Here is a 19,837-nt window from a genome sequence, read left to right on the forward strand (position 1 = left end):
AATATTTGCTCATTCACTCACCAACAAAGAAGTAAAGACCTGAAGCTGGCTGTGATCTAGTGGTGTTTCAGTCTTATCACAGGTCTTTCTCTCTTTTCTGAAGCTCACTGCAGCTAAACATTTCTACAGAGCTTTCGCTCATTTCGTCTCAACTATTATTGCTGCCAAAACGAGATCAAATTACCGTAAAAGTGCTGCTTAATAACATCATTCTGGCCTATATGTAGCACGGATAAATTACGACGAGGGTAACTCACTGTGTCGACGATTTTCTCCTTCTCAATTAACTAAATCATTTTTAATTGGTTAAGACATCCATCAATTCTCTGTGACTCATCTGGGTTCAGGTCACATTAATTGATTGATTATCTTTTTCTGAATTATACAGTTGTAAACAGCTGGTTTCTACTGGCAAAAAAGCGATATGAATGAATGTCCTTAATAAATAATTGTAGGCCTTTCTTGTCCCTTCTGGGTTTCCGTCATTCTTTAATGCTTTCAATGTTTTTATTGTTATTGTTATTGTTGTTGTTATTGCAGTGCATTAACTTCCTCTCTTTATGCGTGTCCGTCCAGGTCTGGCCTCCGGTGTGGAGATCACAGCTTCGGCGCAGGGACCCATAGAGAAGGCCAGCGGTCAGAGTGTGAAGCTGGACTGCCAGTTCAGTCTGAGCCCCGAAGACTCTGGACCGCTGGATATTGAATGGAGCTTGCTGTCCTCCGACAACCAGAAAGAAGACAAAGTGGTACGTGTCGATGCTCCCCACAAACACTGGAAATGCAGTTTTACTTCTAAGATGGCTTACGACAGTACAGTTAGCAGTTGTCTGTTGTCTGATCGACTCTCATTTAGTCATGGCATCTATGTTCAGACAAGTCCAGCTTTGTTCTTTCCTTTTGCTACGTAGTTAATGGGATCTTTTCCAACGTGGTCTTTTGTATGCAGCTTCAGAACTTCTTTCACAATACGCCCCAACAATATGTCAAAAATAGAAATTAGTGGGGTGTTTTCATAGCTTTCAAGACTTTAAATGTGCCTCATTTGTTTGCTATGTGTGTGGTTTGGTATGTTATACGCAAGAGGCATGCTGGGCGTGTACTTCCTCGAGGTGTAGCAATGAATCATATACTACAGTATACAAGGCAAATGTAATTCGAGTCACATGTACTTCTATCGAGCATTTTCTTTTTGTGTGCAGTGTTCTCACAGGCACATAGTGGGAGCCCTTTTTATTCCAGACAGTGTCTTTCCTTTCCATGGCCCTCGGCCATGGAAAGGAAAGACTACACCGCCCTACGGGATCTCCACATGCCCTCAGGGCTTTCACAGCCATAGCCACGGATTCTTGCTACTGAGCGTTCCAGTGGTGTGACCCTCTACTCCCCCACCTGTCACAAAGCCTTCTCATCCCTCTCCTCCACTCTCTTTTTATTCCCCTGTATCCTGTGGATTTAGGCTTTTTTTGGCCCAGATGTTAGAAATAGGTCACAGGCTCATCATTGGGTTTATCTGTCTCTGTCATCACCCGCTGTCCTCTCTGTCCACTGACCCAACCGGTCCTCTCATCCAGGTAGACCTCTGTGCTCCTGGTCATGCGTCATTATGGAGACACCAATTATCCTCTTCTATTTGTTTTTGACCTACTTTGTTTGTACTCTGAATCATTAACTGGAGTAGTGGAGAAGGGAGGTGGAGTTTAACATTCTATCAGTATTCTCAGTCCCGCAATGGTTGTTATGATGAAATATTGTAAATGTTCTTATTATTCATTGTCTCAGCACAGAATTCAGTGTGGGTGGATCCCCAGTTGGGCCTCTTCCTCTTCATGTCTCAACGCAGCTGTAGAAATATATCAAATGTTCCCAAATTGTATCTGGTTGCACTGTTTATTTTCTTTATCACGTGCCATTTTGCTGAGTACTATCTGCACACCCGTTAATGTTGCCGAAACCTTTGTAGGAACTTAAACAGGTCGGACATCTCTCTCTGAACGTGTTTGTTCTCCTTGACCTATCAGATTTTGCTCCCTATACACACACGCTCCCATTCGTACAGCCTTTTACCAATAAGAAGTCATGCTCGCAGCAAATTCTTTTATAATTAGCGGCATGTTAATTCCCAAGGGGCTGCTTTAATAGTTGTGACAGTGTTGAATGGGATTAGGCTGATCTGCGAGGACCAAAGCTACCAGATCAGACAAGGAGATGAGAGTGAAGGCTAAACTTTATAGCCACAGGCTCCCAGATGAGACCATGGTGAACTATTGCACGAACGGCTTGCGATGAGCAAAATCCAGGCTTCTCTTGAAGGAACAGCCATTATGGGATAATACTCACAGAACTAGTCAGCGGGATCACTCCTCAGAGTCATATAACCGGGAACTCGATGACCTGTTTTTTGCAAGCAGGGAGATGGGTTGTGTGGCGTGTCTTAAATGTGCAAATAATCCTCTCTTTAAGAACTTTATTCATATTTATGAACCATGTAGTCCAGTGTCTTGTCATTGATGCAATCAGGAGTAATCTATCCAATCCGGTATCTGGTGGGGGACGATGGCCCCACCTTCATCTGACACGTCCCACATATCATCAGGGTCCGGGTGGTGAAGCATAGCTAATGCACGTTGCTTTGTTGGGCTCGTGTGAGAGATGCCAGGCATGCCTACAGTAAGAGTCATTAGCATTTTGGCTCTCATTGCCTGGCCACAGATTAGCTGTACGCAGGGTGTGCCCTGAGTGCTCACCACCACTGTGAGAACGAGGGAAAACAATTACCAAAACAAAATCCGAATGGTGTGAATGGGAGAGGAATTTACTCAGGAGAAAACAACATTTAAATGCATAGCTTTATCCCATATCACACAACCCGTCTCCTTTGTCCTTCAGCTCTGCATCAGAGCCTTCTGTTTACTGAACTCATTGCGGCAGGAATTTGTGCATGTTGACAAAGTACCGGAGGATTCCTACGTAAAGCCATAGTGAAAATAGCGTTGCTTGTTTGTACAGCAGTGATGATCGCGAATGACAATGGCCACATTCGGCTGCATTCTCTACAGCCTCAGTGTTGAAGGACGTTTGATCCATTCTCAGGTTAGTGATTCTGCTTTAACCTTGTGAGGCAGTTTTCGAGAGGAGCTGTTCCTGTGAAAGCAGCGCCTCGACTCATTCAAGTTAAAAGCCTCCGTGGGAGCGCAATAGACACAGTGCTGCACTTTATGCTCTGCAGGTTGTTTAGAGTACACAGGTATCGCAGCTCTCTGCTTTGCCTCTCAAATGAATCCCGCACCTCTTCCTCTTCCCTGCCTGAGCAACAGCATCACATGACGATGACCTCATCTTCACATGTGTTCCGATGAAAGGAAGCCGGGCAAATAGAGGTCTGTTACCTCCGCAGCACGATCCGTCCTCTGAGAGTGGCCCGGCCAGGTGGCGATTGTTTCAGCGAACAGTCCCACCTGTTATGAAACGCAGCACACGGACAGTGGTGCTCTTTCCAGCCCCCGCCAGCTTGTCTAGTCATTCGCCCTTTTCATTTTCCCCAGGCTGTTTATGGGATTTTTTATTAATTTTTTTTTCATTGGATCATGATTCTCAAGGTTATTGTGCAGTTCAGAGTTTTCTTTTCTTTTTTTGCTAGAGGTGTGCATGTGTGTAAGCACTCCCATCTGTTTGCCCGTGAAGTGGTCGAAGCTCACGTGAGAGTCTCGTCTGGCTGAGCTCGGGGCAATTTAATTTCCTGTCCTGCGTGGTCTCATCTTGCATATTGCTGTTATTACTGCTGATGTTTTGATCTCTCTGTGAAGTTAGAGGGATGGATTTCCCTCCCCTGAGAGCCAGGTGGAATTTTAACTACGTTACCTGTTTACATGGCTAATATGAACAAGATGAACATGGCGCCCGTTGTGAGCATGCCTGCCTTTGCAGCTCCAGAAACTAGTCTTCCAGTCTGAAATGGCGACTTGCTCGAGACACAGCAGAACATCCCTGACTCCATTTCCATGTTTTGCTCCTCTCGTGCTTCCTTTTCAACTGATCTGCCTCCTTTGATGGGTTCATTATTCTTCCTCTCCTCCTGCCATGTTTAGTTTTTCCTCCTCCTCCTCTCTACCCAAGGGTATTTGCTGTGTATGCCTGCCGTTGATCGTGGCACAGAAAAGCCTGTTGATGACTGTCTCTATGGAAATGTGGAAGAATATGCCAGCGTCTGTGAAAGAGAATGAGATCTCTTTTCATTGTTGTTTGCTATTCTTTTCCTCTCCTTGTTCTTTTCCGTTTGTTTTTGTTTTCCTCTCCTCCATCACCCCAGCTACGAGCTACGAGGTTACTTGTTGGCTCCACCTGGCCTTTATTTCTAGGCATTTCCTTGCTGCTTTCAAGAGCCAGACTGTGTGTGTGTGTGTGTGTGTTTACCTGTCTTGTGGGGACATAAATCTGAATACAACCAATTTACAGTCACATTGTGGGGACTCGCCCTTCTTTTTTTTTGGGGGGGGGGGGGGGGGGGGGGGGCAGCAATGGTGACGACTTCACGTCCCCATAACTTAAATCATTTCATTGTAGGATGAAGACTTTGTTTGGGTTAAGGTCGGGGGAGGGTAAGGATAACGCTGGTAGCGGTTATGGTTGGGCTAAGTTTCCAATAAATGAATGTTCTTTGTTGACACAGCAGGTGTTGATTTGGCTCCACAGTGGTCGCTTTGTTTGAACCCCCTTCTTTCTTGTTGAGCACAGAAAGGTTAGAGCAGGGTTGCCAGACTGAAGGGCATCGCAGAGATAAAGGAGAGCGTTCGTTCCCTTTCCTTATATTTTGGTTGGTTCAGTGAGCAAAGCCTTATCTTTCAGAAAGCACACAACTTCCATTTCAAGGCTGTTGCTTTACTGTTTTTCTAGGAGGACTTTTTATTTTTTTGCAAACAGATAAGTCAGATACAGCACTGCATCACATTATGTAAAGCTCTTAACTCAAACTCTCTCAAATCCAGGTGATCCTGTACTCGGGCGACAGGTCCTACGAGGACTACTACGCACCAATGAAGGGCCGAGTCCACTTCAACTCAGCAGACCCCAAGAACGGCGACGCCTCCATCAACCTGACAGGGCTGAAGTCGTCGGACTCGGGCACTTACCAGTGTAAAGTGAAGAAGGCTCCCGGTATCCGAGGCAGGAAGATGCTGCTGATCGTCATGGGTGAGTGGAGCAAACGGCTGAACATGCTCTGGAGTTAGGCTAGCTGTCCTTTCTTTTTCTCACAGGGTAAATTCTTTCTCTCTACACAGAGGAAATGCACCAAATCACACGGACTTTGCCCTCCCTGGCTGTTTTGATGTAATCCTTTCTAAAATGGAGTGCATGACCTTCCTAGAGGCTGCAGAGCATTGCCCCCTTTTGTGATACAATTCTGTATTCCCTCTGTGATTATGTCTACAATGATAATCCTGATATTTTTTCCTGTCATCTATATTTGTGTTTAGTATTAGTCTTGTTTTTTCTTCAATCACAGCTCCCTTTTCAAATGAATTGAATGTTTGCAGATGTTTTACAATAGCTATATTCCTAAAATATTAACTGTGAAAACAATATAAAAATGACTCCACATTACTCATTTTGAAACCTTCCGAGATAATACAGGCAAAGGTTAACAAATAATCTGCAATATTACAAATCGTTTTCAACGTGTGCAATGTAAGCCTGCCTTTTAGAGAAATGTGGACAAATGTCAGAGATGGAGTCTATGCACTCAGCTGGCTTTTTGCTGCACAGGGTGAGAGGGGTGACACAGCAGAGTTGTATAAGTCAGATGATTCACTCCTCAGGCAAACACACACACACTCTCACGCACAGCGGCCTCGCTGGTCGGTCAACTGACTAAATGATGTTGAAAGTGAATCGCCTCCCGAAACCCGCCTGGCATTTGCATATGGGAAAAACAACCCAAGTGCGCTGCACCGGTCTGTCGTGGGGATAGGCTGCATATTGTGCTGTTATCAGAGTGGTTTCTCTGTTTTAAAGATAGTGTGCGCTTCAGAAAATGGCTGCTGTTCTTGTTGACATGATATCATGTGCACAAAAGTGCTTTCCAGGAGCTCGCGTCTTTCTGGTTGAGCCGGTTGGCGCAGAGCAAACAAGTTTCTCAGTAGTTGTATTGTGGTGCCACAAAGCAGCTCTCTATTAAAAGAGGTGAATGGCCACAGATAATCTGACCATTAACTGTGAATACAGCTGACACAAGAGCCACTGACGAAGCTCTTGGGGAGGTTAGTTTACATAGAAATTGATCTGACCAGAAGCAGCTTGAAAAGTGAATCACTGCCGAAGTCAACAACAGTTCCCCGTTCCTCACCAGTGAGGGAGATTGACAGCCCTGCTGACTCGTTTCTCATGCTTATTTTAAAATTTTGCTGAATGTCATTGATTAAGTTTATCATTTCATCAAAAGATACAACCTAAAATAGAAACTCACGGCATAGGTTGAGCTTGTATGGTAACTATCTTTGATCAGTAACAGTCTAATGTGATGCACAATCAAATACCAGTTATATATAGTATAATATCCATCGTTGATACATTTGTATCACATTCGCCTCATTTATGCTTGTCAAGTTTTTGTGATAAGATCTCTAAAATGTCTCCCTCGGTAAGAGTAGTATCTACTTTCTAAACGTCAGTTCTAGTGGTTCTTGTAGTCCTTGTATTGTTATCATACGATATGATTTCATTTAATTTGTCCATCGTATCCCTCCTAAAATGCAAATCCAGCTTTCGTTATGGTTATGCAGATGTCTTTAGCGATAGCGTGCATGAGGGAGAGAGATAGCTCGAGGCTTCAGGAGCTGACAGGCTGCTAGCTATTGACCCCAAGGGGCAGGGGTGTTCTTAGCAAGGAAACATTGACGAGGAGAGTGGAGGACATCTTGCCTGCTCTGCATTTTACCTTCAGGTCGATCTTGTCACAAGGTGGCTGGTCCCGGGAGCAGGGGAGACGTGCATGCGTATGTGTGCACAAACATGAACACACCAAGTTATACACCGGGTGTTGCTGTGGCTTGTCACATATGCAGGTATGCACACATGCCCCCCTCCCCCCCGCCCCGCCGCAGTGTGCATGGTGTCCGGGTACTGTACAGTAGGTAGCATAGCATCCCTCGTTGTGTATTCTCCTCTGGTTGCACCGGGACATTGAAGTTAACACGAGGACAGCACTGCATGTCAGCAGCTCTCACAGCTGTTTCTGACTCGGCCCGGCCTTTACTCTCAACAGCCAATCATTTTAGCTCTGCCTGCCAGGCGATCCTCATCGCATCCAGGGTTTAACGGCCACGAGTCGCTTATGTTTTCATTTTATCATTCAACTATCAGCAGTCGCTCCTTGAAGGTGGGCGCCTTCTGAATGCAACGAATACCACAATCTAGCAATCCCATTCTTCTTATCTCTTCCACAAGATAGCCTTGTGCAGCGCATAAATCCCAATTCATTGTTCATTTTCAAGAGCCAGGGTAGCCGTACGGCTCTGTGCTCCTCCAGCCTCCGTCACCTTCCTCTTTGACCCCATCTTTCAAACAAATAAATCTGCTCATGGGACAGCGGCCCTAATGACAGGAGCTGCGTGTTACAGCCCGCGGACGGACGCACCGAGTTGACTTTCACCTTTTAAAAGATGTCAAAATGTCATAACTCTCTGACATTTACTGTGAGCTGTGTGAGTGGTGCAACACAACTGCAGCAAAGAGCAGGCCGGTGAGTTAGGAGCTGCTCGGCCTTGGCGCCCATCACTCTACCATCTGTCCATCAGCGCTCGCTTCATTTTTGCTCTCTCTCAGCTCTCCGTTTTGCCCCCTCCATCCTGACCCCCTGTGTGTTTATTAGATTAGTAGGAGCACTCGTTACCGTCAGTCTGCTGTTAATCCTTACGGTTATGCCTGCTAAGCTTCCCCCTCCCGCCTGACACCTGGTTCAGATCTGGAGAGACCCACTCCAGGGTTTTGTTGTTATAGAACGCATTATTACCACACCAGGATGTCGGCTTTCTGTCAGTGAGCACACAGCACGGACTTGGATTGTGGCCTCAGAAACGTTGTTTTTTTTTTCCTCCCTCCCTTTTTCTCCCTCGCCCGGCTATCTGCGTTTCATTGGACTCGGTCTGCTTTTAATTTGAAGCTCTGTTTGTTTTTGAATCCCCCCTCTCAGCTCCAGCCAGCGCTCTGACCGACCGAGGAGTGATCGCACACGTTGGGCTTTAAGAAACAAAAGCTTGGCCTCCATCCTTAACCCTGAACCCTACGTGCGCGGGCATGTTTGTGTGCTGCGACTCCCTTCTTCCTCGTGGTTATCCTGAGCGACAGCTCCTTTAATGACAGCAGCTGTATCAATTACTCTGATTGCTGCTCTCATTACACTGATGACTGCTGAGCATGGGAGGGAAGGAACTTTAGGAAGACGCAATACACAGACGCACAACTTGACCACAACATGAAAGATCGTAGAATAACAGGGTTGGAGGCAGCAGGCAGGGGGACCATGTTGTTCTGAGCTAATGCCAGGTGGCCACCTGGTCGTGTCTGTTGTTTTTCCCCTCTCTCAAACACTCTCCTCCATTCCTTCTCTCTCCATAGTGAAGCCATCCAAGCCCAGGTGCTACGCCGAAGGCCCCATGCAGGAAGGCAAAGACATTGTGCTGAGGTGCAAATCTAAAGAGGGCACCAACCCCCTGCAGTACAGCTGGGAGAAGACCAGCGACGGCAAGCTGCTGCCCAGCTCCGCTGTGATGGGTAATGGCCTCTCTCACAAGCACTCCCAAACAAATAGAAACCCGTGTTTAGGTCACGCACACGGGTCCTCTCTCTGTTTTCCACGGTCACCTCTTCATTGATGTGTTCTTTGCCCTCACTACAGATCCAGTGGGAGGCACCATTAACGTGAGGAACGCATCTGCCAGCTCATCTGGCACCTACCGCTGCACTGTTGCCAACCGCGTTGGCACTGAGGACTGTGTGCTGTATCTCAACGTGACGCCTCGTGAGTGCCCAACTAACGTCACCTTGATGCACCCGACCTGCATTCAGTCGGTTTCACAGTTAAACCTGTAGCTCTGCTGTCTGAGGGTCAGCTGGATAATGTATTAGTACAGTTTGCAGTACTCTATACACACAAGTATAATATGGAACCCTTTCTTCAAAGTTCTTACTCCTAGCATTTGATCCTTCCAGTAAGACCACGGTTATGTATCCAGGTGGCCAAAATAGATCTATTATACATATTAACAATAGTGTATCTTGAGGTAATGTCGAGAACAAGAGCTAGAGTCATGCTAGCTGCTCTGTGAAGCTGTACGTGGGCACAGCAGCACTTAAAGGCTAAATGCTAAGCAGGAAACATCAGCATGCTTTTAGCAGGTATAATGTGTACAGAGTTAACTTCCAGTTTAATATGCTAGTATTTGCTACCTGAAAACACAAACTGCAGCTGAGACAGATGGGGAAACTAATGACAGTGTGCAGTCAAGATGCAGTTATATCCACGTACACCGCAGATCAGGCGGCGGGTCATTAAAAATTCTGATTCATAGCGGATGGTTTGCGGTCGTATGAAATATAACAATATTAATGAGCTAAATATTAACCACATTTTCTAAAATGTGAACAGAGCATAACTGCTGTCCACAGCAGACAGCTGAGAGACACTGTGTTGATTACGCACATGGAGCAGCAGCGTGACTTTAGTGGTTATTTCAGAAGTTCAAAGTTTAGTTGTTTCCTCTGTCAAGTTTATAACCACAGTTAGTTTTGCTGCTTAAATGTCCCACAGTATTTGGTGCATTGACTCTGCTCTGTGGCTGGAAACGTTTACAATGACTCAGTTCAGCATCACTGAAGTCTAATCATTAAAGTAAATCATTAGAGAAAACACTTGTACATCAATACAATATATCATTTAAAAAGGCAGCATAGCCACCAGGAAGTAGTAGAGGGGAAGTTAAATGTCCATGCGAGTGCGGGTCTATAAAGCTGAGAAAATAATTGACACAGCTGGGTGGCGTGTGAATGATTAATGCCGACACACAGATTCAGGTTAGAGCCGATCAGCGCATCACTAGTTTTCAGGTGTTTGGTTATGGACCAAAGTATTGTAACAACAAACACTCAATAAAGCCAAATAAAACCAATTTAGTATAATTTTATAAAAGTAAAACCAGCAAATTCTCATATTTGAGAGGCTGGAACCATCAAATGTTTTGCATTTTTGCTTGAAAAATGAAAGAAGCCAAAGATCAGTTATGTTCAAAATTTCCTCAACAAATCCATGATGATGATGATGATGATGATGACTGCAATAACAATTCAACCAATTTCTCACAGCTAAACTTAGCGTTGAGAAGAGGGCCGTGTTAGAACACTGGCACTCGTCTCGCTGAAGACCTACTGAAGATGCCATTGCAGTTAGAAAGATGGTGCACATTTGATTCTGTGTGCTGAGGAAAAGGCTTCAGGATTCAGGCAGAGTCAGCTTCTTGAGTAGGAGAAGCCGTGGTACCGCACGCTGCGACAGCGCTGTCAAACAAACAAGCAAGTGCTGCAGCTGGAGCATCATATAGGAGGAGCACGGATACTCAAGTGTTGGATTTTCTCCCCAAATGACATTTACCAAACCTTCCAACCCTTTTTTCTTTTTTTCCCCGTGTCCAGCCCCCAACACTCCAGGCATCATCGCAGGAGCCATAATTGCCGTGCTCCTGATCCTCCTCATCATCGCCTTCATCCTCTTCTGCTGTTGCCGTGCCCGTCACAGGAAGAAGTACGAGAAGGAAATCTGCAACGAGATAAGGTACATTCACTAAAAACATCAATGGCACTGGCTCACAGACACACAAAGCTCCCAATTGATGGAAGAATATTTTGTAACACTCTGTGGTCTCTGCTATATCATGACAAATGTGTCTCGGGTTGTATAATACTGGATTAAATGTAGGCATCAAAAATGCCATAGGTTATATGTGGTAATTACTCACAGCTCGCCATATAGTTTGACCTGTGGTCATCTCACACACACACACACACACACACACACACACACACACACACACACACACACACACACATCTCCAATAGCCCCAACAATCATGAAAATGTTTGTTCTCCATCAGCGTTTTTTTTTTTTACCCCTCCTCAAATAAACAGCTGGGGTAATCAGTTTGAAAGCTTTGTTTGCTCTGTGGCTCCTGTGTCATGTCTGCTGCTGGCTGCCCCCCCACCCTCCCCTCACCATCCTACTCCCCATCCAGCCCACGAGCTCTGTACAACCCCTGGGCTTACTATCACTCTGCTGCGGACTGAATCTGTCTAAGACCACAATGTGACACTCGCGCTGTAGGACAAAGAGGATTAGACCACTGGTCCTGTCTCGTATACACAGACACACACACACACACACATTCTCTGGACCGCCACAGCATGAAGCTGAGGACTAAACAAGCTGCAGCCCCTCGGGCTCCGTTTGATTGAGCATTTAACTGGATTATTGCTGCTTATTAGTTGTTAATGTGGTGGCAGAGGAAGCAGAGGGCATAGCTGTACTTGGTTGCTCAGCTCAATCTCTACAGGCTATTACACAGTCAGTGTGGCTGAGCACTGCGGACATTGCCCCAACCAATCAAACGGGCCAACTCTAATTATTTGTCCCTCTTTATTGAGTCGAGTCATGTTTCGCTCTTGAAATGACTCATGTATTCATTGTTTTCCTCACTGTGGGCGGTAAGCGCCAGACATTCCAGACTTCGATACCTGTGTGTCAGCCAACTTTATTCTGATTTATAGCACCTTCCATAATCCTGTTCCATATTCAAACTCTGACTTGACTCTCGTGCTAGCTTGTGAAAGTGAGTTTAATGTCTTATCTTGTTGTCTAAATGTGCTGCTGTCTGTTTCCTCTCAGAGAGGATGTGCCCCCTCCGAAGAGTCGCGTCTCAACGGCGCGCAGCTTCACCGTGGGCAGCCAGCGCTCCTCCCTGGGCTCCATGTCGCCCTCCAACCTGCACGAGTACGCCCTGAAGCCCCAGTACGACAAGATTCCCTCGTCAGAGGACTTTGAGAGGCCTCCGAGCCACGCCCCTCTGCCCCCGCCCACTGCTGCCAGGATGGCCGGCCCCAACCTCAGCCGCATGGGGGCCATCCCCGTCATGATCCCTGCCCAGAACAGGGAGGGCTCCATCGTCTAGCCTGTCCTCTTCTCGAGGAGGGGCCGTGCAACGAGGGGGAGTCAGCGGCGGAAGGGAGTAGGACACAAGCCAATGAAGACGGAGCTGGGATGGGCTGACTCGCCTGACTTTTAGCTCCTCATTATTTTACGAGTATATAGTATACTCCTCTTATGAAGGCGCTACTGAGAAGAGAAATTGAGTTGTACTGGAATCAATACAGAGCACATTAACTTTTTATCAAATACAAAAACAAAACTTCTATGAATTTAACTTCCTGGACTTTCTCACTGAAAAATTAAATTGTGTGGATATAAAGCAGAATGGTCAATATACAAATTATATTGTACATAAGTGAATGCATGTTTTTTTTATAGACAGCCCTTGCTGTAGAGACATTGTATGTTCAAAACAGACCCAGGCCCCTAAGTGGCCAGCTATACAGCTGTATGCATGCATGTCTGTAGAACCTTGTGTGTGTGTGTGTGAGAGAGAATGAATATAAGTGTATGTTTGTGAATGGGAGTATGGAAAATGTGTATTTCATTTATCATCTTTTAATGCCTACATAACAGTTTGATCATCTGTCAGGCAATCCAGTCTCTGCTCGTTTCTGACATTTTTTTTAATTCCATGAATTTATTTTTAAACTTTTATCTTCTGACCTTTTGGAGAAATTGTAAGACAGGCTTATTAGAAAGACAGTCACAGATTTTTAAATAGTCCTTCGACTGAGTTGAAAAATGTCTATTTAGGTCCGCTTGTTTTCTGTTGAACCGTTTGCTGTTTGAATTGTCCAGTCTGGGTTTGGGGGGGGGGCTGAAGTGGACAGGATTGGCTGGTGGTGGGGGGGAGGTTCAGGCCACCACATCTTGTGATTGGGTGGATTATTGCCTCTTGACCGAGCTTAAGAAAACAATAAAAGAGCGGCCAGCCCTCCTATTTAGAGGTAGAAATAAGGGGGGTAGCTGGACAGCAGGGTTCACTGAGCAATCCGCTTTGATTGTGTTTGACTATCAATAGGCCTCCCCCCCCCCCCCCACCCACACACTAGCAGGACAAGAGCACCGAGTCTTAATTTATCATCAGTAGCATCACCCCCCCACACTCAGATGCCCGGCATATGTAATCCTCCTCATTTACAGTCGCATTACAAGGAGCCAATATCTTGATTAACCTTCTCTCTGTGGTCAATATGAAACCTTTCATGGCTTCTGTAGCGTTAATTGGACTTCTCAATGAAGGATGTGAAGCCTGCCTACATGAAGAAAGTGGCCACAAAGGGGAATAAATGAGAAAAGCCGTTGCATGCTGAATTGTGCCGCTCTGATTCCGCTTTACAAGCTGGATAATATAAATGTTCAGTCAGTCAGTCAGTGTAAGTAAGTTGCCATCGGTCAGTCCATGCAGTTTGTGGGTTATTCTACTCTTAAACTGCGCCCATTCTTCCATTGTTTGCAAAAATGTTTGGAAGCCCAACATCTCATCTTTTCTGCTTAAAAAAAAAAAAAAAAAGCAAACCCAGTATGAATACTTGGAGTGGTCAAACTGTTTGTTTTTGCTCCGACGCCTTATTCTACTCTGTACTGCAGCCTTACACACCTCCCCTCAGCTCACCTCAGCAAAGCCCTCACAGCTGGATTCTAATAACTTCTATTGTGCCTTGAGTTGTGTCGTAGCACCTACGCCATTGTGCGCTGCGCAATGTGCAGTAGCATCATCCCGGATGGCCATCATAGTCCACAGCCACTAGAACAATATAATAATCAGTACACAGTGACCCTATCGATTGCTTTCCGTTGCCTCGGTCACTTCAAGTCCAGGATGTCCCCACACTGCATACAAATTCCCCCATAGCTTAACAAAAACTCCAACACTGTCTTAAAGCTTTGATTTTGTATTCCAAAACATGAAGTCATGGTTTTTTTTTGTTTGTTTTTTATTCAAGATGAAGTAAATTGATGTGCTTTTAAAAAAAAACAAAAAACAAAACACCATTTCTGGTTCTGGCTGTGTGTATAAATATCCTGTTGAAGTAACCCTATGTAATCACAACACAGTTGAATGATATAAAGATGGTGTATATGTGATGCTCTGCCGTGCTGTGCTTGGCAAGTCTATATCTAAAACTGAAGAGGAGGCGCGGCGTGGGTCTCTAGTTAGTACAGTGTAAATGCTCCCTTGTATGATTGGAGATGTCTGCCATTGTGTGAGTGGGTGCACTGTAAGCCTTTGTGTGGATTCTGGGATCTAAGGGGAGGTGACAGATGTTGGAACATCTCGGCCCCTGTACTTCCTGGCAGATTTGTTGTCGCACCTATTTTCTAACGCCAAGGAAAGTGAGACCCGGACCTGCCTAGACAAAGAAATTAAATCTGTCAGTTCCTCTTAAACACTATTTTGTGTGTCTGTCTGTGTGTGTTGTGTTTGTGTGAGCAAGTGTATTGTACATGAAGGGAGTTTGCTGTCAGGATGGGCCCCTGTAGAATTTTAGTTAGACTTTCACCTGCTGACAAACTGTACAGAGCTCTCAGGGGACGGTCCCGCGTCTGTCCTGTGCTCAGAACATTAACTACTAACCATATTAACTGTAGCTTTGAAATCAGCGTACTAACATTGTATGAAGAACTCCTTTGAGGTTTACACTCTGTGTGAAAACCTTTTTATTTTTTCTTCTTTTTGTGTGTGTGTGTATTTTTGTGCTGTATTTTTGAATAATAAAAGTCCATGAAATCAAGCTAGAATAGCCAGCCCCTGTTTGTTTGTTTGTTTGTTTGTTTGTTTGTTTACTGAAGCAGGAGCTTTTGTTGACTTGAGCATGAATAAACTCAATCTCTCTCCTCTCCAGTGGCGCGCGCTCTCCGGGGACTCGGCTTCCTGCAGCGTTTTGACTGATCAATTTTAATCAGCCAGTGAATTCCACCCTTAACGCCAGGTGAGGTGACTTTCTAACCACTTAATGACGAATTCATCAGTTAAGCGAGGCAGGCACAGCCGCCACCTGCCGTCTCCAATGCTCGCCATTGAGCTTTGGTATAAACATGCAAAGGTTTGTGACCTGGCTCAGCTACCTGCAGTATTAGGCCGCTCATCCCCTAGGCTTCTTTTCCCCCCATTCCCCTGCTGCACTATTTTGTCCATAGCATCGTGGCCATTTGTGACAACATTTGCCCAGCTTATTTTTTTTTCTTCAATTGCAGCCAATTCCCCCCCCCCCCCCCCCCCCCCCTGTAGTTAATGTGGTGGGTAACTACTTTCAATGCAAGCCAACATTAATCAAAGTTGTACAAAATTAGCTCTGCAATTAAATCAGCTGAATGGTGCAAAATGCCTGGTTAATGACTGAGGGGACAGATCGGGCTGGTGTTGGTGGTGCATGCTGCTCTTCTGACCACTGTCGCCGTCCTCGCTCTCTTTATACACTTAACTACATGCTGGTTATCGTGACGTGTGGATGGATCGATTATCAGCCACTAGCTCCACTGTGTGCAGGCAGTTGACGGGTAGTCAATAAAAAGACTAAAGCACTTAGTAGCAGTGCTAAGCGGACGTCCATTGCTGTAATTGCATGTCAGTAATAGATAGGGCCCCGGAGCACTGATCTGTGGCTAGTCGAAGTCCCTCGTGGATCCTAATGGCCCCCCAGCAGATCTGCACATCGGGGGTTCGGCTGCACTGATACCTGCACACTCACAGCCGTGCCCCACAAATGGACATGTCGGGACATAATGCCACTTTGATGGCCGTGCATTCAAAACATTCATTAAAAGGACATTAGTGACGTGTGCTGCTGCACGTGCGCAGATTAGATTTATGGACTAAAGGCTGCTCTCATTGAATGAATGCACAATGAGTCATGCATCATCCCTCAGTGTCTTCCTGCCCAATATCTATTTGTGAATTGTTTTCACTTCACATAGCTGAAGGGAGAGAGTGGTGTTGTGCTAAGCACCTGGGGATTTGTGCCTGCCTCCCACTTCCCCGGCTCCCTCCCTTCTGCCTGGGTAAGGTATTAATTGTTTGCAGAGATCAAGGAGGTTGGTATTACAAAAAAAAAAAGAAAAAGCCCATTGGTTCTCCAGGAGGGTTTCCTTGGCAACCTTATCTGGTTGTAAACAGTCTAAGCCGGCTGCTAGCGGGATGATTTATCTTGTAAAGCGTGATTCGCTCCCTGCTAACAAAAGAGGCCTCTAAAAAGCACGGGTCTCATCAAAGTCGCTCTCCTCCAGCGTGACGTCTGCTGTCACCGGCGTTAAGCTTGCTGCCGTTTTTAGAAACCTCAGTCAGGTTGGGAGAGGCTTGCAGAGGGAATTCTGGGTAGGATAGAGCTGTATGCATATGCATGAAGAGCCAGCTCCGTTGGCACAGCAGTGCATTAACATTGTGGCTTGGCGCTCTGAGCACTTTGGATGTAAAATGACACAGATTATGATGTGAATGCAAGCTTTTACAGCTACATCGGATAATTGCCTGAGGAGCTACAACCATTCTTCTGGACATGGTCCCTCTTGTTTCTGGCCCCTGTAGTACTTAGATGGATACAGTGGAACTCTTATAAATCCTTAAGTCCTACATTTGGGTGTAAAATTATCTCGTTTTTTTAATTCATCGTCCTTCATCCAACTTTAATGATCATAATAATTATATCACACATGTGGGAGGGCAAGTAAGCACAGACGACTGCAGTAATTATAACAACGCAACCAGTCTGTCTGAGACGACTCTTAAATGAAAGCTGACAGTCTGAACTTTAAATGCGCAGTCATTGTGCCATGTGAAATTAAATGGAATTGGAGGAGGAGGAGGCCCAACATCGATGTGTCACCATGCAAACACTCACGGCACTCAACCGTATGTCGCCTTGAACAACCTGCGTGTTGTGGCTGGAGAGACGGCGGAGGGTATTCTGCGGAGAGGGGGAGTCGAGTCCAAACCGGAGGCGATCATCCCGCTCTCTCTGCTGCGTCTGCAGACAGCCCAGATTTCTCAGGAGGCCTACCCAGCTGCCGTGCACTCATTTGTCAGTCTTCCTCGTCTCCCCGTCTGGGAGGAGGAGAGCTTCTGGTACCCCACCTCAACCCGTCTTCCCTTTGGTCGATACAAAGTCATCTGTTAAGGACTGACCTCTACGCTCGCTGCATCTCAGCACCGTTTTGGGATCACTATTCCGACCTCCACGCTGCTCACATTTCTATGACTAATATGTGACTTTTTGATAGATGACCTTCCCCTCCGTGCTCTCGGGGAGAAGTGGGGAAGCAGCGGTGGACGCACGCTGAGATTACACTCCAGTCCGAGATCATCATGTCACATATCAAGATCTCCTCCTCTCTGGCGGGACTCAGTCTGGTGAGCGTCATGGATCAGTGAGGTGACGCTCATCAGCAGATGTGACATTTTACTCTCCTGCTAAAGCGTGAGCGTGTAGCACTAGAGAAAAAAAAAGAGAGAGAGAGAGCAACACTTAGCTCTTTACCACAGGAGACACCCCTTTCGTGTGGGGGAAAGTAACATCATCAGAGTTGCTCGTCAACCTGCTTCCATATAGAAAGAAGGGAACAAAGGAGAGGACACGAGATGGTTCAGAGGCAGGCCCACCTGGTTTAGTATCCTCTCAGTGCTACACATGCACACACACACACACACACACACACACACGCAGTTCTTTTGATCTTTTCTTATCTATCTTCCATGGCTGAAACAGACCAAGATGGAGGTTACACAGTGCAGCCCAACTCAGTCTTTACAATGTGATTTGTACTTTTAATCTGCACCTCGGCCAGACTCTATTATGGGTGATCATCCTCCAATGCCATGTCATCAGAAGGGCACAATGGAGGCCGGCAATAAAAACGTAGCCTTGGCAAGGGAATGGGGCTCAGTTTCCCCTTTTTTTCTCCCTCTGGTTGGGGTCATCGCTATTATTACCACAGTGATGTCAGTGATGTATCGTACATGTGTCTCTCGGCGTCTCCCCATGTATGTGTTCATTCGTATTGGTGCTGGTCGTGTGTATCCATGTGCAGTAGCATCACCCTTAGTGGCCACAGTGAGGGGCAAAGGTCAGGGTGCTGATTTAACAAGACGGGGCAATCCCTTTTCCCAAGCAGACCCCCCCCCCCCCACCCCACCATCTCAGGCTATTTCCAGCCCAGTAATTAGACGATGTCTTTTCTTCATGCCGGACACGTACCTCAGGCCACCTTCACAGGCTGAAACCTCCCCTCTGTGCAGCTCTCAGCTGTCACAGAGTTAAATGAGACTGAGGCTCTGGATGGGGCCGAATTGGTGGGATTGCCTGATAGAAAGAATAAAATGGATTTGATCATGACATTTTGTTGTGTCAGACATAGTGTAGGTTTCACAAATGGTGTTGCTTGGGGATACCGAGAAGGTTTGGTATGTAGGTACAGTGGTGGACAAAATATTGGGAACACCGTTCAATATAATGTAATCCAATGCTGCAGTACAAATATATAACAATGACCATGGTTACGTGTGGATAAAATATTAACTATTATAAGCTTCACAGTATATTAATTGCTGGTCTATATCAGACATGAAATGGTCCTTTTAATTTGTCCCAGTCCTACATAGCCTATGTTAATTATGAATTAGTCGCTGTATTTTTTTAATCATCAGTGATCTCCAGTGGATCCTCAGAGATTAATGTTGGTCATCCTAAAAAATGATCTTACAACACAATTCTTCTCAGATGGATTTCATTGGACAAAGGTCCTCGACCGAAAACCTGTCTGAACCCCAGCATTAAAACCGCATATGATCGATCGTTACCTATTTATTTGTAGACATGTTTAGTTTGTATGGGATTCACTTTAAATCCATATAAAGTAAATCCTGATATAGGTGTATGAGGCAATACATATAGGGAGAGTTTTTATCTATTTCTTTATTTCTTTCAAGGTTATTTTATGTTATAATGCTACATTTATTAATTTATCCACCATCTGTTATATTCAAACGGGGCGTGGTTTTCTCTCAAATTAAGACGCTGATTGAGACCGACGCGACAGGTGTGTGTAGTCCGCTGATTAAGCGTTTCCACCTAGCTGCGATTATCACTTTCCGGTCTGTTGCCGAACATGGCATAGTTTTCATGATGCCTGCAAGATTAACCACTGATAAATGTTCATTTCGTGCATAAAGTTGTCGACGCACTTTCACCTCCACGCACCTGCAAACGGGCGAAAGGTTTCAAGTTAACGTTACGTCCACAATTACGAGGGTGAGAAAATAACCTGTTAACACTCCGACGGCCCGCGGGCTTCAGGCTAACCTAGCCTAGCCTTTAGCCTTTAGCCTAGCTTGTAATGTTACACGTGTTTCTTCGCTGGAGTTTGCGCATTTCTAATGAGCCAACTTTGTGTGTTTTTTTCCTCTTACCATCCGAGAAAGACCAAGACACGGGTGTAGTGTGTGTGTGTGAGGGCATTATGTTACACGTCAAAGGGGAAGTCAGACACAGTCTTGAGTGTAAGTTCAAGATAGCAGCTATGAGATGTTACTGTTACCTTTTGGTCAACTATGTTTCCTGTCATTTGAGAAATCAAAGACTGAACCAGAAAGTATTTTTACTCTAATATGCATGCCGATTGCTTCTGTCATCATTATGTAAAATACATAAAGAA

General features: G+C 45.5%; 1 protein-coding gene across 1 annotated transcript in view; it reads left to right on the forward strand.

Annotated features, from left to right (window-relative positions):
• cxadr (CXADR Ig-like cell adhesion molecule) overlaps positions 1-14,932 on the forward strand; it is a 34,561-nt gene extending 19,629 nt beyond the window's left edge. The window contains exons 2-7 of the mRNA XM_076102667.1: positions 577-746; positions 4,983-5,187; positions 8,611-8,766; positions 8,891-9,013; positions 10,681-10,819; positions 11,927-14,932. Of these exons, the coding sequence (XP_075958782.1) occupies positions 577-746; positions 4,983-5,187; positions 8,611-8,766; positions 8,891-9,013; positions 10,681-10,819; positions 11,927-12,209 (1,076 nt within the window). The 3' untranslated portion in view covers positions 12,210-14,932. The remainder of the gene's footprint in view (positions 1-576; positions 747-4,982; positions 5,188-8,610; positions 8,767-8,890; positions 9,014-10,680; positions 10,820-11,926) is intronic.
• Positions 14,933-19,837: the final 4,905 nt, after the last annotated feature.

This window comes from Anarhichas minor, unplaced genomic scaffold (assembly GCF_050575085.1).
Source record: "Anarhichas minor isolate MPS153535 unplaced genomic scaffold, ASM5057508v1 ptg000027l, whole genome shotgun sequence".
Taxonomy (NCBI): Eukaryota; Metazoa; Chordata; class Actinopteri; order Perciformes; family Anarhichadidae; genus Anarhichas; species Anarhichas minor.